The 23,338-nt window shown below is 52.4% G+C and overlaps 2 protein-coding genes across 7 annotated transcripts in view; one reads left to right on the plus strand and one right to left on the minus strand.

The window, feature by feature from the left end:
* LOC100678164 overlaps positions 1-23,338 on the minus strand; it is an 86,128-nt gene that overhangs the window by 46,457 nt on the left and 16,333 nt on the right. The window lies entirely within an intron of this gene.
* The window catches only part of LOC100120897, a 147,901-nt gene that overhangs the window by 18,051 nt on the left and 106,512 nt on the right, over positions 1-23,338 (plus strand). The window contains exons 3-4 of one of the 6 annotated variants that reach the window (XM_031922036.2): positions 17,434-17,762; positions 17,827-18,145. The exons of 4 other annotated variants lie outside the window; for them this stretch is intronic. In XM_031922036.2, the coding sequence (XP_031777896.1) occupies positions 17,434-17,762; positions 17,827-18,093 (596 nt within the window). In that variant the 3' untranslated portion in view covers positions 18,094-18,145. Of the gene's footprint in view, positions 1-17,433; positions 17,763-17,826; positions 18,147-23,338 lie in introns of those variants that run through there. One more of the 6 variants, XM_031922037.2, reaches the window with a different exon arrangement.

Here is a 23,338-nt window from a genome sequence, read left to right on the forward strand (position 1 = left end):
TCGGCGCGCGGCAGCGCATCGCTCTCTCTCGCCTTGGAGCAGACAAACATTCTTATTTCAAACACGGGCTGCTCGCGGCGGACGGGCAAACGTTTCCCCCCTCGCGAATCTACATTTCCGAGCGCGTCGGCGGCTTATCTTTCCCTCTCCCTCTGCGGGGCTGGCTCCGCAAACAGAGAGTACACGAGCTCGCCAAACTCGCAGCTCGCTCGGATGAAAATTCGGGCTCTGCAATAGCGCACTGTAAACGATGACGCATGCGGAGAGTAGAGAGGAGGGAGCCGTAATAAGGACGACGGCGGCGGCGGCGGCGGCGGGGAGAGCTATCCGGGATTACTTTGCGGCGAAAAAAGGAGCCGCTGCTGCTGCGGAGCTGCGCGCGTTGAATTCAATTCCGCGCCTGGAATAACTGTGCGCGCACCGAGAGGAGAACTTCTCCACGCAGTTCATCGTGTTTCTCTCTCTCTCTCTCTCTCTCTCTCTCTCTCTCTCTCTCTCTCTCTCTCTCTCTCTATCCCTCTCGGATGCAGCTCCGTTGTGTAGCAAAGTTCTTGCTGGACGCGTCGTATCGCTTGTGCGCAGTCGTTCCTTCCGCGATAAAGGAAAAAGCGTATAACGTAATCAACGCGTCAAAGCCATTGAAAGCGAATCGCAGTGGAAATTCCTGGCCGCCGCAGAGCCTTTTCCCCGTCAGCGGGCTCGTAATTAGCCGGCGCGCGAGGAGCGAGAGCGACTTTGTATCCTAGGCGGCGACGGAAAGCTCACCTGTCCAATATCGGCGAGTAGCTGCTACCGCGAGGGCTTTAAGGCTTTTCTCCCCGGCGCGGCATCCCGGATGACTTGCAATCTCGTCGGGGCTGCGCGCGCTCTTATTTCGTTCCCCCTTTTTTCCCCGCCGGTGATTGATTGCAATTAATGTCCTGCGTAATGAAGTTGCCCCGCTGCTGTACGAAATAAGAGAGGAGCTTCGACGAAATTCCGCGGCGGCGCGGTCGGCGATGCTGCTATTATTTTTTTTAATAATCGCGATCTCTCCAGGGCGTTTAACCTCATTAGAACGACTGGAATCTGCATGTATATACAGCGCGGGGGACGAGCTTCCAAGAGAGCGGGATTACCCGGGAGCCGGCACTTTGCTGCGTTTTCCCCGCAGCTTCTTTCCGAGGGAGTACAGCAATTTCCCGGGAAATTTCGTGGCTCGCCCAATCCCCGAAAGCCGTGCGGCTTAAGTTTCAAATCACTGCGGGCTCGCGCGCGTCGCTCTTAAGGAGGTTACGCGCGACACGCCGCTCGGATTTTCAAACGGAGAATTCCATTTGGTCCGGGCCTTTATCGCGCGCTAATTATTTCTCTCGACTATACGCTCTCCGAATCGAGCTTTCAATCCCATTCGCGCAAACATCGACTCTCTCTCTCTCTCTCTCTCTCTCTCTCTAGCGCCGGACTCCCTGAAATTTCATCCGCCGTCGAATAATCGCACGAATTTCTGTAACGCAATTCAAACAACTTCAATGGCATAATTACGGCCGCGAGTTTTCCAGAACGTTTGAGTTACTTTAGTTGCCTGCATAAAGCGAACTTGCTTAATATAAAGCTCAACGCAGCAGCAGCAGCAGCAGCCACGATTCGTTTTGCCCGCTTCACGCTTCACGCTTAAAACTTGATCCCGCCCCTCCCCCCTTTCTGCCAACGGGTAGTTTCGAAGCTCTCGCTCGCTGCTCGAGAGAGAGAGAAAGAGCCAAGTTTGTAATGACGGATGTAAATCGAGTGCGTGAACGTCCGCGCCGAGCTCGAGCGGGAGGGAAAAAAGGAACGAGTCCCGCGATAAATCAGATGAAAGAGCTCGAGATATTTCGTGCATTTCCCGCGCGCGAGGAAATTCCGGCGACCATGAATCTGCCGAAAATTCGCGCAAGGAGCTCGTAAAAAATGCCGCCGCGCTGCTTCTTGCCGCGGCGATTTACGCGGGAGCCGCAGCAGCAAACTTTAGTTATGCCGGCGCTTCGCGCAAGCGGCCCGGTATCGCGCAGCACGCGTTGACAATAAACTACGCCCAGCGTTTGAATTTTAAAATACGCGCGGCTTTTTCCTGCCGCGCGGGGACGGGAGCAAAGATAGAGGCTGGAAGAAAGCTCTACGGTGTACTGCTGCACTGCGAGCGGGAAAAAGGCTGCGCGAGTGGCAAGTTTGCTTTTAATGAAAATTATATTAAAAGTTGGCTAATCGTCGGGGGCCAAGTTTCGCCGAGCTTTATTCTGATGGCTTTTCTCGAAGTCATTAGGAGCATTATTAATGCATGGGTATTACTGCCAGCAGCTCTCGCTCTCTTCTGGTATTTCGATGCCCGGGAAAATTAGCCGTTAAAATATTACGATTAATTCAATTGATGGCGATTCGAGTGAGAGCCTGGAACTTCCGCGGCTGCACTCAGCTCTCTCAAAAAACTTTCCTCGATCATTTTACATTAGAGGGGGGATAGGAGCGGCTTTGAAATAATAAGCTTTCCCCGCGACGAAGCAGAATTTCCGTGACGTCCAAACAACTCGGCCAACTGTCTTCGCCTCGCGGCGGCAAAGCCCTGCCGGCGTCGGAAAGTGCAGTGCAGCCACGTTCGAAAGTCAACGGCAACACACCAACAGTCAAACTGCGAAAGCTCGGCCGGAAAAATTGAGTCAGGGACCGCCCATTCGCGTCTGCAGTCCGGTCGAACGATACTCGCTAATTGTGGCTTCAGCCCGTTTGATGCGACGCGAATTGAAATTGAAATTGAAATTGATACAGTTAATTATTTCAATACGCTAATATAATAATCGCAATCGAGCGTCACATCGCGATAAATCCAAAAGCCGAGAGGGAAGATTCTTGATTTTACGGATCCGAGAAAGCATCTATCAAGCTAGATCCGCCGCGTGCGAAAATCCTCGCGCAATCACGCCGAAAATAATTCACTGCGACTCCTTAAATACCCCCATAAATCGCGGGCGAAAAAGAGAAACCTCGACTCTCCCCCGTATACACACGCGGCTCTCTTGCGATATTTCAATCCCGGACCTGAATTCTTTTGGAAACAGCAGAGCCCGCGGCATTTTTGAAATACGGCCGACGCGGCAGGTCGGATGGAAATTCGACAAGCGCCGGCGCGCGTCGCGAATTTATAATGCTCGCGGCTAACGATTGCGCGACACGAAGGAAGCTGCAGGAGGCGGCAATCAGGCGCGGCTTTATGGCCCGGAACCGGCCGATAAAACGCCGCCGATAAGGGAAGCGCAAGCCCGCGCGGATTTCGGAATATTCGCCCCAAGGCGAGCTGGCCGACCCAGCTCAGCTCCTCCGCGCGCGAGTGTGGCATCGATCATACGTGGCCGAGAAACAGTCTTTGTTTTGCTGCAGCAGCCGGGGATTATCGCACGCGCGAGAAATATTTGCTAGCTCTCCGTCTTTATCGGGGCTGCAAGCTCCGCGCACACACGCGATCCATTAGACGCGCGAGCCGGAACGCGTGCGAAAGAGAGCTCGCTGTAATATGAAAAAGGAAGCCCGGACGTTGATCGATCGACTGCCAGTTGAATTACGAGTACGCGCGCGAATAGCGACGAGCGATATAAAAGAGAAGCGTACTCCGTCGCATTACACGCGTGCATCGATTCCGGGACGAAGAGTAGAGTACGCCCGCGTCTCTTAATTAGCGACTCGACGGTAGTCGGAGCGAAAAAATTCCCGGACAACGAGATCGGGCAAAAAGCCGAGGTCGCAAAGACGGCCGCTGCCTCAATTACGCCCCAAGTACTTTATTAAGTCGTCGAGACACGCCAGCCGGTCCCCTACTTTTTGGTTGCGCCCTCGAGGATCCGGCGGGTTAATGGGGTTATCGGGATATTCCGGGGAATTAATCGCTCGAAACGAGCCAAGTTGATAACTGCGGCAGAGCCCATTCTTTCCGCGGCGCGCGTCTCGCGTCCCCGTTGTCGTCACCTCGTTGATCGGAGGCCGAGAAAGGAGACGGGAGAAAGCTCGTCTCGGGCGTTTCGTCGGTCGGCGACTGTTGCGGGGAGGAAAACTTGTTGGCAGGCACTCAACTCACGTCCAGCGGCAGCAGCCGCCCCTCTCCCTCGCTCGAGCACAATTATTTTCGGCTTAGAAAGAGCGAGCTCGGGGCTACCGGATCTTCTCTCAAATCTGAGCGGGGGATCTTCCTTTTTCTTTCTCCCGCGCCTGCACACGTCCGGGATTGTGCGCCCGGCGTTGGGATTATACTTTCTTTTCTGGCGCGTTCGCGCCGAGAATTCAGCCCTCTCGCCTTCTCAAATCCTTATCCCGGCATTTCTGCCGCTGCCGCTGCTTCTTCTCTGACTTTCTCGTCTTCTTCATTCGGAATGCCTCATACGTACACGGGCCCCCTGCGAAGGTATTACAACTTTCCGCGGCTCGCACGATAAATGATTTCTAAACATCATACCGGACGGAAAGGCTTGCAGGCTCTCATCGAGCTTGATAGCTCGAATTAAAAAAGTTCCGAGCTTCTTCGGTTTTACTCTGTTTCTAAGGGGGTCAATTAGAATGCACCTCGACACCCCCCTGAAGGAATTTTTCATCGCGGTGCTCTGTGTCTCTTGCGCGACAAAAGTTCCGGTGAGCAGCCGAGGTAGTTTGCGATCTATCGGGGCTGCCCCCTAATACTCGTAAAAAGTTTCGGGATTCACCTGCTGCATGCAGGTGTCGCGATCTCACGGTGCCGCGTTACACACCTCTCGGGGGTAAAGTTGCGTGCGTAACTCTCTCTCTCTCTCTCTCTCTATCTCTCTCTCTCTCTCTCTCTCTCTCTCTCTCTCTCTGCAGTCCCCTATCTGCGATCTGGAATTGCCCGCGGCGCCTCCGGCAGGAGCGGAAGCGGCGCACGAGTGAGAGCGGTTTTACAAACGAACGAGAATTTTATCTCTCGCGGATTGCGGCTCAATTTAGACCGGTATATATAAAAGAAAGAGAGAGAGAGAGAGAGAGAGAGAGAGAGAGAGAGAGAGAGAGAGAGAGAAAAGGGCCAATGGCGGAGAGGCGAGGGGATTAAACGCCGGCGCAAAAAAGACGCGCGAGGACAAAGGGCCGCCGCCAACGACGTCGACGACGAGGCCGAGATAAAGTCGACGGAAAAAAGACGCGCGTCTGTTCTCTCTCTTTTCTTCGGCGAGAGCGAGAGAGAGAGAGTTCCACTTCCGCCGGCGCTTCCTTCTTCTTTTTTTTCCTAGCGGACCGCGCGCGTATGACATCGATCATGGATTTTCATTCGGAATTGATGATCTTAATGGGGCACAATGCCGCGCGCCACGGTCATTTTTCATGCGGCTTTATGGGGGGGCCGGCAGCAAATTTGGAGCGGCTTCCGCGCGCCACTTCGGGGTAGTTAATTTTTACATTTATCACGCGCTGGTGCTCTTGCCTGTGCCAGTTTGATTTTGGATAATGGCGGGGATCGTAATTTTATGGCCCCCCGGGAGGGCTTATTTCCTCCGCGCGCTGTTGCTCGCTTCGCCTTTTTTCTCGATAAGCCGCTGCTCGTTTCGCCTCTGTAAACGAGTTAAAACGCGACGATTCAATCTCCGTCAAACGTGTCGTCGCGCCTTAATTTTCGCTCGAAAACAGCTGGTCAAGGTTGTAACGAACGTCATTTCGCGACGTGAACAAAAAAAGCGAAGCACAAGTCGCGCACGCGCATTCATAAAAAAAAGGCCATTCGACGATAATCACGAAACCTCCCCCGGAAAAATGTATCCTTTATGCTCGCGATACAAATTAGTGCGACAAAAATGGCTGAAAAGGTTCATTAAAAACTTGTTAGCCGCGTAAGCGCGGTGGAAAAAAGGAGCCTTTCATCCCGTAATTTATCGCCGCGCTAGCGCGCGCGTGTGTGTATGAGCGCGTGTGGTCGCACCGCAAAATTTCGAGCGGCGTTGGCGCGCCCTGATTACGCGCGACGGATTGAAATTCGAAAAAGCGTCCACGCTCATTAGTCGGATTGCGCCGCTTTCACGTACGACTCAGCCGTTTTTTATCGCGTGATTAAGGAGGACGATGGACGGGGGCGAGACGCTTTTTCGCCAAGAGGTCGTCGGATTGCTGAAAGAGTGGAATCGCGCGAGTGCATGCGCGCGGCAAGGGCTTCTTTTTGCGGAAAATTGAAACCGCGCCGCCGCGATTTTCTTTGCGCGGACACGTCAAGGTTTTTCTGTAATTTATTCCATGCATTTTAAAAGCATGTCGCGATGCTTTCGAATTCTTGATAGAATATAAGGAGCGCGCGTGAATTTTCAGAGCTGCGCGTTGGATTTTTCGAAAAAGTCATCTTACATATATAGCGCGTTGATTGAAAACGTCATCGAGTGCGCCGTTACATCGGAATTCCCTTTGTGCAGCGCTGCTCCGTATAGGAGCCATTAATGAGTTCCGGACAAAAAGCTCGTTGTCGGTGTAAGCTCCTCGGAGTGCCGCGCAGCATCGACAAGAGACTCGTCGACTCAGTCATCCAGACGCGATCTCCCTTTCTATCCCGACTCGAGCAGCAGCCCAGCAGCAGCAGCGCGATTTTGATTTCAAGCCGGATTAACGCGCTAATTAGTTTATCGCCGAGGGACTAGTCGCGAGTACCTTCTCGGAGATCGGATCGCCCGCGCGCTCAAAAAAAGAGGAGGCGGCAGCAGCGTGAGGAGAAAGTACCTCCCCCCCCTGCCCTGTCGGCTAATTAGATCGATACCTTAATTAACTCGGGGCGCGCACTCGATCTTCCTCGGACTGGCTGCTCCTTCTTCTTCTTCGAGTTAATAAAAGCGCCGGAGCTGTTCTCTCTCTCTCTCTCTCTCTCTCTCTCTCTCTCTCTCTCTCTCTCTCTCTCCCTCTCGACTTTATTTATTTCGCATATCTGCATCGAGGCCCGTAATAAATGGTTTATTCGAGAGAGAGGGAGAGAGTGTGTATACCGTGTACCGGCTGGCTGCGCTGTCGGGGCTTGTTTAATTGATTGTGATGGATCGGGGAGGGCCGAGAGATTGGAAAGTGCGATTATACGCGCCGTGCCGTGTTTGGAGGTGCAGTAAGAGGCTTTGTCGCCTCGAATTGTGCGGAGTAGCCCCAAGTTTCCGTAATCAATTTCCGATGATCAAAAAAGCCTTTCGAGTCGCTACGATGAAGATCCGATATTTTTGAGGTGCGGGCTCTCAAAGCGCGACTGATAAATTCCATAATTCATGCTTCGAGCAAAGTTTCGCCTCGCGCGTCGAGACGTCGTTATACTCGCGAAATCCTCTTATCTTCCGGCGGGGCGGCGCTTATCTCGCGAAAAACACGGCCAAGTATCAGCTCTCTCTCTCTCTCTCTCAAATATCGCAAATATAGAGCCGTCTCCCTCGGGTGAGGGAGCTGCACATCCTTTAAACTCGAGCCGCGCGCGCGTCTCCTCTTAATTAGGATTCCGCGTTACGCAAGCAGCGCATCAGCTCTCGACGCATACGAGAGAGAGAGAGAGAGAGAGAGAGAGAGAGAGAGAGAGAGAGAGAGCCGTCTATGGAGATTGTCGAAGTTGGCGAGATATATCCGTCTCCGTATTCCCCGGCGGGGTGACGTTGCGTCGTCGCCTATTTCTAATCGGCGCGACGTTATCGCGCACACAGTCGCGGAACTTCGGCCTCTGAGAGACGTCTTGGCCTCGAGCTATAAGCTCCCAACTGCGCCTCATGTGCTCCGGAGTTTCGACGCTGCGCAGTTGCGAGCGGGAAGATCGGGTTTGGAGTTAGGCGGCAGCTCGTTACACGCCTTGATTTTTCCTTTTCCAGTATTGCATAATGTGTAGCCCGTGAAATTTGCCGAGATTTCATTACAGCCGACGCGAGTGCAGAGTGTAACGAGTGCGAAAGGGGGATGATTTCGAGAGCGCATTAGCGGCCCGTTAACGCGAGAGTTTCCACCCTATATGTGTACGTGCGTATAATGGAGCTATTCAATGCTGTTGATTCTGGGGATCTCCGAAAATACTCGAGTTAATCGCCTCGCGATCTTTCTCGCTCTCAGAGTAAATAATGGCAGAGTCGGCTTATGCTCGCTGGGTAAATAACGCTGGGATGAACGGAGGGAGAGGAAAATTTTGCCACGTCAATACGAGCTGAGCGAGAGAATTATCGGAGAAGAATATACGCATCATCAATCAGGCTGAAACTTCAAAGCGATTGTTTCGTTATGCCACGGCCGCGTAAACTCATCCGACTGCGGACATTTATTATATCCCGCGAAGCGCCATAAAAATCGTCTGCCCTACGTCTAATGGCGAACTTTTTCAAAAATTTCTGCCGTTCTCCGGCCCAGACCGGGGAGCCACTCGAGGCCGCATAATTTTATGGACGCTAATATTTCACTGGTGTTATATATATCGGAAATGAGACGGACTACGCCGAATCGCCGCGGAGAATAATCGCGAGATTTCTCTGCGGCGAATCGTATAAGGAATATCGACGGCGAACTTTTAGCGAAATACTCTAACCGCGCGCGATGATGGATCGCGACGATTCTCCTATCGGCTGTTCCAGTCAATCGTAAAGTTTACTCGCTGTAAGTTTACAGCCGCGAAAAAAGCGATTCGTTATTCAGTCCCCCCTTTTTCCGAATCTCGCGGCGGCTCCTACGTTCCTACGTTATTCCATTACCAGCAGGGGCCCGAGAGTGCCCTAAAGCAGAGGACACAGTCGCATAAAACTGCATCAACAACGGGGACGAGTCACGTACTCGGTCGCGTCGAGCTCGTAAATTCGTCAGCAAGGGGCAGCAGCCAAACAAACGCAGACAGCTGCACGCTGGCGGGAAATTCAAAACAGGCCCCTAATTAAGTTTCATCAAGGAAATTCAGCTCCGCGGCAGCGCAGCAGCGATATGAGAGTCTCGCGTTGTTGCCCGATCGAGCCCGAAACTACATCCGCCGCGCGTAATTAAGGCACATTATGCTCGCCGGAAGTTTATCTCTTGGCCCCCCGGGGGACGACTCCTGCCCGGCCACGACTATCTCTCGCTGCTGTGTACGTGTTTCCTCTCCGCCTCGCGCGAGCCGTGCGGTGTAGCGCGCGATGCGCTGCTGCAAACTTTACGGCTGCTTGGGGAAGCGTTTTATATTCGCGGCCGTTGCCGCCCAGCTCCGTCTCCCGTTTTCCCCGACTCCGTCGCTAATTCACCGCGAACAGAGCGGCGGCGGCAGCGTAGGCGGGAGAAAAGTGTCCATCGCGCGAGTATTCTCCTCTCGAAAGGCCGCCGGAGAGAAATCACTCAGGCTCTCTTGGCACCGAGCAAATCCTTCTCCGCAGAAACCCGACTCTCTCGGCGCACACGTCGTCCCCTTTCATCCTCAGCGCTTACCCGCAGCCTGCAATTCCTCTTTTCAACTCTCCCGCACACGTCGTCGCGTCCTATCCTCCCGCATCCCGTTGCAGCGGCAGCAGCAGTAGCAGCAGCAGCAGCAGCAGCAGCAGCCGCAGCAGTGCTAGACAGAGGTGTCGGCCCTTTAACTCCAGCGATGACGCAGCCGAAAAGCCGAGAAGCGCATTCCGGGCACGAAAAGGCAGAGGCCGCCGCCGCGCCACTGAGCAAACTCGAGTTTAAGTTCGCCCGGGACAAGTGCTCCACTCGCCTTGCGCTGCAGGCTGTAATTCGCAAGGAGCCACTGCAGTTCCTCCGGACTTCTCCTTCTCCACCTCTCTCGTTTCTCTCATTTCTCTGCTTATTTTATTTCGCGAAGCTCGAAAATTAAAAAAAGTCCTCACCGAGCCACGGGTAATGCATACGCGTCTTACGTCTCAAAATCCGGAATCAAAGAAGCCCGCTCGCTTTTTCACGGCATTACTCCGGCGGCTGCGGCGGAGCTTCGGCGAGAGCAAGGTGTCATTTTAATTAGAGGCGATGGCTTCTCGCCGCGGGCCACTTTGTTTGTGTGACGCGCGCGCGCGGACGTACATGTTCCGCGGCTCTACTCTCGCAAATGAAAAGAGCCGCGCGGCGGCAAAGAGCGACGCGCGAAACATTGATTACATTAGCTCTGCCGAGCCTCTTTCGTCGCCCAATTAAAGTGACTCCCCGGCCGATTCTCGCGGAACCACGTTATTAAGCTCACACGAGGTCGCGCGTTCGACGTCTGCTTCTGAAATTCGCGCTGACACGTTTTGAAAATGTAAGAGAGAAAAAAGGAATACGTGATCGCGGGGAGAGCTTTCTCGGTTTTATACTTGTTTATACAGCGGCGTAATTGAATGATTATGCGAGGAGAGTATGGGCCACGGGAGCGGAATCAGCTTATACGCGCGTGCGGCGTCACATGCAAAGTAACGCATACAAAGCCCAAATGAATGTATAACGTTCTTACTGCGCGGCGGAATTTGAATTTGAAATCACGAGCAAAAACTGCGCCAAGGGCTGAAAGCCGCGCGGAACGAGGGAATTCATTACTGTAACAATACCCGCGCCGCACACAATCTCCTTCCGCCTCCAGGCCTCTCCTTCCTCCTCCGGGGCGAGAGAGGCCGTATGCGCGCGCCCTGTACATTTGCAAAGATAACGACATTATTTTCCTAAACGCCGATAAATCTCATCCCGAATCTCGCATTATCGCTTCCAACGAGACCAATGCCGCTGCTGCTGCTGCTGCTGCTGACTGACGACGGATTCGAGTCGGCGGAATTGAATTCAGAGTCCGGCGGCTTTAATTTCGCAATTTTTTTCGCCGCGGAGCGAGCCCAGGGCCAAGTTATTAGGACAGGATTACGCGCTTAATCCGGTTAATTTGTCAGAGCGCGCGAGCGCGCGCGCGGCGAGGATACCGCGGCCGCAAAAAAACTCTTCGCGAAAAACTCCCTCCAATTAACCGCGCGGAAAGTTTCGCGCGTCAGCGACGACTAATCGCGCAAATTGCAGCGCCTCATCTCTGTCCGTCCGCGTCTCTTATTCCTCTTTTTGCAGCCGTATTATGGTTTCGGTTGTAGTATGTAGCTGCCGCCCCCCGCGTGATCGATGACTCTCTCCGTGGATTTGAGGTCGCGCGTATGACGTCGAGCTCCCGAACACATCCGATTCGTCTCGATTAGCATATCGCAGGAAATTCAATCGGCACGCGTCGAGCTCAGAAACTAGAGAGCTCGCGATCGATAGGGGTAACAAGTGTCAGAATCCCTCACTGTCGGACGTACGCCGTCAGAACTGGGGGAGCCGAGCAGCAGCAGCCTGTGCACTAAAAGAAGGCCCCCGACAGTCTGTGTACCATTAATCCGCCGAGCGTGATGCTCGAAAACAAACGATCGGTCCATCATTTTTAAAGGTCTCTCGCCCCTGCGGACCCCCCGCGTGGCGTGAAAGGAAAAACTTCGGACGGCCTCATTTTTTTCCCGCCGCAAAGGATTATTAGATATTACAGTCCATTACGTCGCTCAGGTGTGCCTGGCGACACGCCTGGACTTTTTCAGCGGCTGAGTGCGCCGAGGAACAGGTGATTAACGGCGGGAGACACGCCATCCTGGGGAAGTTTAGAGCCGCGATATTACGGCTTAATGTCTGCGGCGAGGTTGAGTGAAATAGAGAAGAAGCCAGTGTGTTATACTTTCCCGCGACTAAGCACACAGGCGATCTTGCGCGAAAATGTTCTCTCTCTTCCCCGACCCTTTAAATCCGACCCGGAGTCCGAAGAGATGACGAGTTCCAGTTTCGATGAAAACGCACTTCTCGCCCGGCCCTGCCATTGACATTTCCGCTTAAGCGCACCCGCTGCTAAGAAGAAAAAAGGAGAATCGCGCCCTTTTTCCTTTTTCCCTCCCTCGCTCTCTCGCTCTCTCCTTCTCGCCAGCGGAGGAAACGGAGAGCTTTTAAGATGTTCGAGTAATTGCAAGTGAAGGTTTGTTTAATGCTGTTGGAGGGATGCAGCCTCTCTCTCTCTCTGCGGTGCGTTTTACTCTCTTTTCGCTCTCCCGCGCAGTCGGGAGGTTCTCGCGTCGCACTGCTGCTGCAGCTGAAGTGTCTGCGAAAGAGTTGGACAATAAAAGTTTTTAATGAACGGCTCTGCGCGCAGTGTTTATGCTTTAAAAATGGCTTTCCTCTCAAGCGCCGCCGAGAGTAATATGAGCGAAATTCGAGGATATCAGATAGACGAGAGAGAGAGAGAGAGAGGCCATCGCCGTGCGGCTTTCACGGATTTCGGAATACGTATAGCAGGAGCATCGAGAGCAGAGCCGGGGAATATGTATGCACACGTGGATTCGGCCTGAACGACAATGGCGGAATAATATAACGGATATGGGATTCTCCCCGTGCGAAGTCCATTGTGCAGCCGAGCTGTTCTTTGCATAAGAAGAAGCGCGGCGGGGCGCGGACATTTTTCCCGACTGTTCTCTGCGCTCTCTCGCCTCCCGCATTGTCCGTTCGATAAAGCTCTATATGCTTGTAGGTCACCGAGTTTACATCGGGGTTTTTTTTTTCGACGATTAACCGCCACACTTACTCGGGGAAAAATCGATCCCCCTATCCAGATTCCAAGGGTCCGCGATGCGCCGCGCCGCTGTTCGAAACTCGTGACTCGAAAGCTCGAGTTGCCGCGGGAAAATATAATTTCGCGCTGGAACTTCGAGGAGAGAGAGAGCAGGCTATTGAAAAGTTAAGCTTTTTAAGTAGCTGCCTTCCCGTTCAAGCTTCGGCCCCGAATTCGAAATCGGATTACCCGCGGGATTTCCGAGTTATTCGAGCGCGCGAATATTCCTCGTTCGTAATTTAGCGCGGCACAGGCGAGATAGTGCAATAACGTCGTCGATGTAATCACGAGAGCCGCCCCTCCCCCCGGAATCTTGCTTTGAACTTACAAGTGTCGGGGAATTAATATCGAACCGAGAGCCAGTATGCAGCAGTGTAGCTAAGCAACCCACGCGCCAAGCTCTATAGGCTGCCGCGGCGGGGCACACATAGCTAGTGGCACGGGAATCAAGAGTTTTAAATGGAACCGAGAGCACTGCGCACACTCATTACTTTAATGACGTCTTTAATTAGAGCCCCGCGCACCGCTTTATCCGCGTGTGAGCCGCGCGTTTGATTCGCGCCAAGTGCGAACTTGCGGAGCTGGTGTATGCGGAAAAAATGTATGAAAAAATAAACACCAGATGCAGTTTGTACGATTATTCGGAAAGGAATTAATCCAGGTGAACGATGTAAAGAGAAAATTCTCGCTTCGTGAAATTATCCGGCGCAAGGGGTCCGTTATACGTATATAAACGCGCAGCAGCTGCTTCTTCTCGACTGTGTTTCGGGTAATGAAAAACCATTATCTCAAGGATTCCTTTTTCCTCCCAAGGGGTCTCTCGGCCGGGTATTATTAAAACCCGAGCTTTTAGCGTATATTATTTTACGCGCCGCTCGTCGCTTCATCCCGCGAGCGAGAGAGGTAAAAGTGTAATGCAGTCGGAACTTTTCGACGAGGAATTATTAGCTCGTCGTCAGAGGAGCGGGCAAAAAGGAAAAAAGCCCCGATCAAATTGGGAGCTTCGATATCGAGGCGTTAAGCCGATTCGGTGCGAGCGCAGCAGCGTCGATCTTCATTTCCGCGCGGAAAAATTAATTCGCGTGTCGACCCACATACGCGCGCGACTTTAAAATCCGAAAGCTCTCTCTCTCTCTCGTGCGCGCGGCCGGCAATAAATGCTGAAAGCGCTCTCTCTCCGTAATTCACTCGGTCGAGCATTGCGCGCGCGGGCCGTTTGACACGCCTCGGTTATTCAGCGCGGCCGATGGAAGCGGCAGCGTTTCATACAATTTTAATACCGGCCAGGTCTCTTAAAAGATTTAAGCGCGCTCGGCCGCGAGCCTCGCTGTATCTTTCTCTTACTGCTGCTGCTGCTGCTAGCTTCCAAGAATGGGAAGCCCCGCGCTCTCCATTTCCGGCTCGCTTCGTCGGAAGCGAGCCGTTTCTCACGCGGTTCCGCGAAAAAGCTCGGTTTGCTGCTGCTGCCCGGCAAGAGAGATTGACGGGGAAATAGAGTGCGGCCGCGCGAGGCTTTTACTCCCTGTTCTCTCTCTCTCTCTTTTACAGTTTTATCGAGTACGATTGTTGCACTGCTGGACCAGTCGGAGACGTTTGGGCTCTGATTGGATGTGGTGATCTGCTCTCTAATGCTTAATTGGACGTCCTTGGGTACGTCACGCGTGACATGCGCTCGCAGCGGACAATCAGCGGAGCTTCAGTGTTTTACGATTCCCCGTACACATCGCGTGCGGTTTTTATCCCCTCGTTTCAATTTTTCAGCGCGGCTCCTCTAGGAATCGAGTGGAACTTTCATGGCCCTGTGCATCGCGCGATACGAGCGTGTGCGTGTCTGGGATTTGATAATTCATTTTTCGTGGCCGAGCGCGCGACTATGATTTTTTTATCGGTCCGCCGGACAAAAAGAATCGTCCGGCTCGTTTTGGCTTTTACGGTGCGCAGAGCCGCGTCGATATCCGAACGCCGTGCCGTTGTTCCCGAAAATCGGCGGTGCTGCAGATTGCCCCGAAAAGCACGAGCAGGCGGAGAGTGAGAGAGATCTAGTCGGCAAAAAAAAAATCTTGTACCAGTTCCAAAAAGCTATCCGCAAATGCAGTAGGCTGTTTGCGCGGCTCGGCCTCGGGAAATGCTCTTTCCGCAAGTTTAGAAATAGGTCGGAGATCGCGTATTTCTAAATAATTGGAAAAGGAGCTTGCGGCATGTAAAATGCAGCAGCAGCGGAGGCAGCTCGCTTCATCAATATATGAAAGGCGCTGCGCCGCGCTGAAAAGGCCAAAGGATAAGGTGCAGGCATTACGGCTAAAATGAAAGAAGAGGCGAGTAGGCGACTTTGGCTGCTGCTGCTGCTCGAGTCTTACACGCTGCGAGTGAGATTGAAGACGAGGACTTAAGTGCATTAGTGCACAGCTACTCGCGCGACATCTTATTTCGTACCGACGGGCCTGATAGAAAATTCAATGAAGCTGAAGCTACCCGCCACACGGAACCCGCCGAACAGTGCCGTATACGTAGTGGGGCCCCAAATTTTTTTTTTTTTTAATGTACACAGCTTAAAACCGCTTGATTATGGTTAAGATAATCAAAGATTATCGAGAAAAGCACTTTCCCGTGAAAAACAAACAAAATGGGCATTAAATAAACAATTGAAGTCAACAATCGCAAAGATAGAAATTTTAAAGTACGAATCAATAAAGCATGTTCCTGAATTATTACTGCCCACCGAGGTTTGCTGAGATTGTTCTTCATACGTGTAAGAAGTCAGTCGCAGCGTTACGGTAATGGCACCAAGTTTTAAATAAACAAAATGACCCCCTTACTTGCAAAATATATCCGTATATATAGATTTCACTGCGTAAATTCTATGAATCTTTTTTCAAAATAATGTTTGGCGAACGAAACTTGCTGGAGGCTTGTTTCTTACATGTAGAAAGACATCTACCGTGAGCAACTTGTGGCACCAATGTTATTAACAAACATAGTCGCCTCTTAGTTGCAAAAAAGCACGAATATTCGTGTTTCGCTGCGTTACATTCATGAAAGTTTCTCTATGTGTTTTAAGAAGAAAGCCTCCAGCAAGTTTTGCTTACCAAACATTATTTTGAAAAAAGTTGGCCCCGCCGCCGTCGTAAGCGAGCGTTCCATTGCGCGAGGTGAAATCGATGCCGTTTTTTGTTTTCGGATGTGGACGCAACACCCTCATTTCCCGCGATTTCTCTTATTTGATCGATTCGCCGATGCGTGCCATATACATGTAATGCGGATGAGGATCAGCGTATAAATTATGCACTCGGAACGCAATCCTTCATGCTGTATCGGTCGGCCGACGCGGATTACAATGGAAACATCGTGTCGAAGCCAGCCGGGCGAGCGTCGATCAGCCCATCGTGCAAAATTAAGTCCCCGGAATTTTTAATGAAACGGACGTCCCCGTCCCCGGATAAACTCTCTCTCTCTCTCTCTCTCTCTCTCTCTCTCTCTCTCTCTCTCTCTCTCTCTCTCTCTCTCTCTCTCTCCAGCGACACCCGGCGTCCGCCTTGATCAATGATTAACTCTACTCTTGTCTGCAATTGTCGCGCTGGAAAGTCCGCCCGAAAAACGAGGAGCAAAAGTGCCCGGCGAAGAGAGCGCACGTCCCGAACTGTTCTCCGCGATCGCGCGGTTTTTGCCGGATTTTATTTCAAGGAATTCGTGACTTTTCGCCGAGCTGCTCGATTCAGCAGAACGCGTCCGGAGCTGCCCGGAAAATGCGCAGGGTTTAATTTGATTGAAGATATTCGAGCTGCTCCGCGCTTTTATTAATGCACTTGCGGATATATATACGTTCGAGCCGAGAGGCGAGAATTCGGACGGGAATTTTCCGTTTCAATGCTCTTACTTTTCGGCTGTGGAATTGTTCAATCTGTTGGAATGAACGAAGGTTTGTTTGCTTTTTTTCCCTCCCTCGAAATTAATGTCGATTCCGCCGCGGCGGATTGAAAAAATCAGTTAAAATTGTTGAATTCGTAAGATGATTGCATTCTAGATCAGATCAGCGCGTTTTTTTCCCGAACTTTCGCCAAAAATGACCGCACCGAAACGAAAACAAAAATATGAAACGAAAGCCCGATCGCACAGCGAAGCGAAATAAAACGAAAACCCAAACAGCGCGTGCTTCGGCGCAAATCCTAGCGCTCCATCAACGAAAAAAAAAAAAATTCGCCCCGTGCTCACCAAGTGCCCCACGGCACCAGCATCCAAGGGCGTCGCGGCCATGAAAAATTGATGTCATCGGACTTGGAAATTCATCCCTCGGCGTTTTTGGTGTACACGCCGGGGCCGGCGGGGGCCTGGGGAAAAACGACCAGGAGAGAGAGAAGACGCGCCTCGCGGGAAAAGGTTCGCGCGTGAAAGGGGTGAAGGAGAGGAAAAAAGCGAGAGAACGGCAGCGGGAACAATGGAGGAAGGTGCAAAAACGACAAAGATTGAATGGGGAGAGGGGCTGCCTACACGAGCCCGGATTTTGATGGGGGAGAAATTGCATAAAGCATAAGAGCCCCGGATTTTTCTCTTTTGCTCCGGCTCTTGTTTGCTTTTTCCCGCCCGCTCGCTCGCGCGCCAGTGAGAGAGAGAGAGCGCCTCTTCCGGCGGCAAGTGTTTATGATTATGCTGAGATGCCGCAGAATCTATCGGAAGCTCTCGCGCGCGCGAGGAGCCAATATCGTCCATCACGTTATCGCCAAAGTTTAGAAAGCGCGATCTACTTACCGGAATGAAAAGAGGCTACGATATGCGCTTGACGCGAGAATAGAGAGAAAATTGCGTTATGCAAACGCAACGAGAGAGCATTAGCCGCCGCGGGCGCACAAAGCGCGGAAAATTATAATGCGCGCCAGTGTATTATTTCTAAATTTGTGTCTTCCATTCAGTCGGACTCGGCGCGGCGCATGTGTACGAATCGGATAAATTACGGTGCAATCAGTCGTCAATTGCCTACATCCGTCGGAGCGGACTCGAGATTCCCCGTTCAGTTCGCCTCTCGTTGTCGGTCGACGCGCGCGCGCGCGCAGCGGCCTCTTCTTCGCAAAAGGAGCAAAAAAGCAGCGGTGAACCCGCGCACGCACGCGGAGGTAAAAGGGCGGCCAATGTAAACTTTCGCTCGCTCGCTCTGGATACGAACGCGGTGCGTATGATGCGGAGCCTCCGTCAGAAGAGCTGTTTTTGCCTCTTGATCGGCGTTGTCCACTTATTGACCCAGGTACGTCGAGCATTTCTATCGAAACGTTTGCTTGATTTTGGACCATCCGCGAGTACGAACAAAGTTTCAGGTATCGGGTCACCCGCGGCCGCAGCAGGTCGAGGAGGCGGTGGCCGGGGTCTTCGACGCGGCGCGGCAGACGGTGACGGACGCGGTGGGCGTGGCCCAGGGCGCAGTGAACACGGCGATCGACGCCGCCAAGAATGGCGTCATCAACGAGATCACGACCGTCCAGGAGGCCGCGCGACTCGGCCTCGACACCGGACGCAACGTCATCCAGTTCGGCGCCAACGCCGTCATCAGGATGCTCGGCGGCGGCGGCGGTCAATGAGAAATTGTAGAAAACTCGCCTTCACCAATAAAGAGCTTCTCTCCTTTGCAAATCGCGCAGCGAATTTTTACCCCAGTATGTGCCCAGACAATGCGCCATTAGCAGCGGTCTCCGATAATTTTTTTCTCTCCGAGCTCTCTTGCTCCCATTGTACGCGCGGGGACACATAGGACGCAGCGCGGCGGCGTAGCGTACAAGAGAGAAAGAAAGAAAAGAATTTCCGTCACTGGGAGACAAAGCGCGCGCGTAGGCAAAAAGTGTCTCTCCCCGGACTCGGCGCTCGCGCGGCCTTAATGGTTTACAAACAAGCGGAGTATAGGTGCGCGCACAACGACGTTGATAAGCTCTCAGCCTGCCAATTATTCATTCGCGTGGCCAGACGCGGATTACACCCTCTCCTATATACCCAACAACACACTGCGCCACTCCCGGGGAGGAGATGAGACGCTGCACACACATCGAGCGCGTGCGGGGTTTAGTGTTTTTTCTACTGTAGCTCGTCGTATTTGCAATCGGAGCCGCCCCTAGCGCTATTGTTCGGGATGATGCAAATGCTTGGAGGAGAGCCGTTATTGAGATATTGATGAGACTTTGATCGTAAATTACCTTGCCGTGATTCAAACGATAGCATTAGTCGCTCGTCGCTATTTTTAATCGGCGAAAAATCAAAGCGACGGCCGCGACAGCGAAATATTGCGCAGGAAGCCCGCTTTTGGGCCGAAAAATGGCAAACATCCCCCCGACATGCTCGGGCCGCGAAAAAGCGCATAAACAATCGCCGAAACAAAAAAACCGGCGGCAACGTCCCGAGCGATTGTTATTTTACGAGCGCGCCAAAATTCGCGGACGCAGATGGATGACTGACACGGGCCAGCTGCATTTCCGCGCGCTGATGGAAAAAAATTGGTCGCTGCGGAAAATGGCGCGCGTAAAAAACGACGACCACCACGACAACGCCGACGACGACGCAAATACTAATGGCGAGGTAGCAGTTAATTTTCGGCTGTACAGCGCTGCTGTACACTGCGGAGAAAATTTTTCGAGCCTCGTCGCTCGCGAATTTGCGCTTTATCCCGTCGAATCGAGGGCAGCCGCGTGGTTAAATTAGGCGCCGAACATAACGTGTAAAACGGATGTCAGCGCACGCGACTCGCACTAAACTTCTCTCAACTTTCCTCGAAGAGGAAAATACGCATACTCGCGACATCGGTCAGAGGTCTAAATCACTCTTTATTCCTGCGTTTTTTACACGTGCACCGCAAAGAGATCACATTGTCCCGGGCATATCGTATAAAAATCGTCGCGCGCTACTGGGTCGCCGGGAGTGTAAAATTTTTACGCTATCGCTCGGGTCGGATTTTAAATTTCGCTTTTATCATATCGCTTGTTTCGATTTCCCCGCGGACGTGCGCGAAATCCATACGCGAGAAGCTGCTTTGGAAAACCAAACTCGAAACGACGAATTCGTGAGTCATTTCGGAAAAATATAATTCTAGAACGACCCTCTCGTGGAATTCGTAATTTTGCGCGATTTCGCCCAAACGGCATCGGCGATGCGTGCAGTTGGAAAATTAACGCTCCGGAGGCTGCCTCAATTTCCAGCTTGAATTTATTTCGAATTTTCACGCGTGACTTCTGTTTATACTACCCCTCGGAGTAAGCTTCGTAATAATAAAATTTCTGAAAAAGTCTATATTAATTTTTTAAGTATTGCTAGTTCGAATCGTGTTTTTTTCAAACGTTCTGAGGGTTTTTCTGAACGTCGCGAATTGAGCGTATCACGTGAGCGGGCCGTTAGGACCCCTCAGCACGGTAATGAGAGCCTGATGTTGGCGAGAAGCGAATAATTTCGTCTGCAGTTGTCCATCGGCAAGGACGGTTTGCATGGCATAACGAACGGAAAGCGCATGTATACAAGAGTATGTTATCGTTAGGGAAGTTGGGAGTCAAGTCTCGAGCAGCGTTTCTGTAAATTCTTCGGGAGTTTGAAGTTTTGAAAACAAGAACGCAGATTTTAATCGTTAAAACTTAGATTGCCTAACTTTCCAGTTCCATTTTCTTACGTCCAAGAGAGCAGCGATCACTCATTCGCCGCCGTCTTTCTCTCCTACCCCTCCCTCATAATACCCGGGAAATGCAAAATACCTTTGTGCGGCCGCGCTTTCTCATCAGCAGCGAGGAAATCCTCGGAAAAAGTTCAGCCGCGCCGTCGCACAAAACAAGCATTAAAAATGGAGCCAAAATGAGAGAGAAAGGAGCGAGAATAGCAGGTGACACGGGGGGATATCCATTACGCAGTTACACGGGGTCGCGTCTCGAGCAGCGCCCGCCGGCACTTGAGAGAGAGAGAGAGAGAGAGAGAGAGAGAGAGAGAGAGAGAGAGAGAGAGAGAGAGAGAGAGAGAGAGCCTGCATCGCTGAAGCGTTCATTGTGTCGATCACAATGGCTCGGATTATAACGTCCGCTGAGCAGCAGCTATGCATCGCCCTCTATATGTGTGTGTGTGTGTGTGTGTGCGTGTGTGTGTGTATGTAGATCTACACGCGGGAGACGTGTGTGCTGGCGCGTGTGCGGGAAAAATAATAATGGGAGCCGGCGGAGCAGTTGATGGCCAGGTATTTAATATAGCCCTTCCCTCGCTTTTTTCCCGATGAAGCGGCCGAGGAGTCACTCGAGAGGAGGAGTCCATCGGCGCTGCTGATGAAACTATCGAGAGTCACTCGATTTGGAATTCATATGTTGCCTTTCGACGAGGCTTGAAATCGGAATTTTTCATCGACGGCTTTCGGCTTTAAAAATTATTTTCGAAAAACGAGTTGAACGAGGCTACGCCAAGTTTGGCGAGAGGAGCAAACAAGAAATTGCGTTTATTGCGCGGGGCGCAAAGAGGCAAAAGAGACACCCGATCCGTATCGCCAGTGTAAATTACCAGCACTTTACTACTTTCGCCGTCATTTCCCCCCGACGGATTAATCGAGTCTCAAAAGCTCGAGTTTCCCCGACGGCGACGGCGACGATACACACACGCCAGCAGCGCGCGCGCGCAAGATTTCCCATCAGTCACGTCATCGTCGTCGTCGTCTCTCGTCAAAGCTCCGCGCGTGGCTCCAGGCAAACAGACGGCACATTAAATTAACCGCACGTTTGACTTTTTCGATGAGTTTTTTGGGAATAAAAAAAAGCCATTTCCAATATTCCGCGAGCCAGCGCGAGCGACGAAGTGAAGATCGAGCCCGGATAATTCGCACACAAACACACACGACTCTCCATCTCGCGTATCTCGAATGACGAACGATATTGCAGGCAAAACTAACGGTCGTTATCGTGCGCCGCCGCCCCGAATCGTCGTCGCTCGCGGCACGCAACGAAAAATGGCCAATTCCAGCGCTATCAAATCAGCGGGCCAACAAACTCGCAATTTAAAGAATAAATCACTGCGCGGCCGGGGCCGCCGAGACACAGAGCCTGGCGAAGGTTAAGCGTCACCGAAGACAAAGAGAGCGAAAAAATCCTTCTCTCTCTTATACTCTCTCGCAGCGAGCGAAGCCAGCAATCCCGAGGAGCGAGACATTTAGAAGAGCAGCGCCCGCGCGCGCGCGCGCGAGAGAGAGAGAGAGAGAGAGAGAGAGAGAGAGAGAGAGAGAAAGCCATCGGCGTTGAATCTCTGCCAGGGTTCGACGGCGGCTGCGGAGCGGGCCCCCATTACGTCTTAATACTGTTGCCGGTGCCAAGAGCCTCTGCCGCCTCGTAATTTCGGCGCTGCCGTGCCAGCGGCTGCAGCCGGCCAGACAGATGCCTTATTAATAACGCCGAAGCGTGCGCGCCTACTCCCATACTGGCGATAACTTTTCCCGTTGCTCGAGCTTTGACGTGACTACTTCGACGAGACTGCTCCTGTTTATGGGCTAACGAGCATTTCATGCAGCCAACTCATTTTCGGACGCGAGCAACGATTTTCCGAAATAAAGGCTCAGAGAGCCTGCCTAATAAACTTTGCCGTAATTACAGGGACAACAGGTTTTCTAGCAATTTCGCGCGGCGATTTCACGCCGTGGATATACGCTGTAATACAACAGTGCGCTTGGTCCAATTACTTTCTAGTTAAAAGATCGATTAAAAGGAAGTTTAATTAGAGGCTCGCCGGCGGGCGGGCGGGACTCGCTACCGTCGCCGCCGCACCCGGCAGTCTACTCCGTAAGCCACTTTATACTTTCAGCGAAATTTCATATTAAATCGGCGTCGGCGCCTTTTCCCCGTGATTATTGCGCGACATTCGCGCGCGAAAAGGCCGATACAGCGCGCGGACACACGTAAAGGGACTCGCCGAAGCGCACTCGTAAGTCAATGGAATCCGGCGCGCGCAAAGTGGCTGATTGCACTTGTCGGCGGAGGCGGGCGGCGCAGCAGCGCTCGGGGCGTAATCGAATTGCTGCCGTCCGAAAGGGACACGCGTTTCACGGCTGATGCCCGGCACACGACGACGACGCGGCGCGCTACTCTCTGCGGCCCGCCGTCGACGCCCTCTGGCCGCACACGCTCGCCAGTTTGCAGATGTGCTGCAGCTCGCACGAGGAGCTGAGTGGACCTGCAGAGAGGATTGCGACTCCTTAATTTGGAAACGCTTCGTCGGGACGCGCGTCGAAATTTCTCTCCCCGAAAAGGTGCTGGCTACTTTTTCCCTCTCTAAATTCAAATACATGGAGGGAGGAAGGCTGTTCGATTGCCGCGCCCCGGGTGCATAAAGGCCGGGGGGTGACTGAAACAAGAATTTCAAATGAAGAAGAGCAGACGAGCGAGGCAAGCGGAGAAAAATGTAAAGCGTCAGGCCTTAAGGGGATTTTAAACGATGAGGCCGGGAAAGCGAGATAGAAAGATGTCGAGTCTCGCGCGAGTATAAAGGCCGGGGAAGAGGTAAGAAACCAAAGTGGATATACAAAAGATCCGCCGAGACAAAAGCGAAAAGCGATGCTCGCGAGAGCGCGGCATTAGCCAAATTGAATATCTCAAGCGTATAATACTCTTTATGTCTCTCGAACTTGCGAACGCATCTCTCGGAATAATCGCCCCGCAATTTTTTCCCTTTGACGTATCGAGCTAATTATCGAAAATAGACGATCGCCGAGCTTAACGCTCGAGCGGACGGGAATAATTGAAATCCGCGAGCCGCGCGCGGGGACGAAAACGTCGAGTCACTATTTTTCCCGCGCCGGCTGATTTATGCCCGAAAAAAACGGACGCGCGCGGC

This window comes from Nasonia vitripennis, chromosome 1, assembly GCF_009193385.2.
Source record: "Nasonia vitripennis strain AsymCx chromosome 1, Nvit_psr_1.1, whole genome shotgun sequence".
Lineage (NCBI taxonomy): Eukaryota > Metazoa > Arthropoda > Insecta > Hymenoptera > Pteromalidae > Nasonia > Nasonia vitripennis.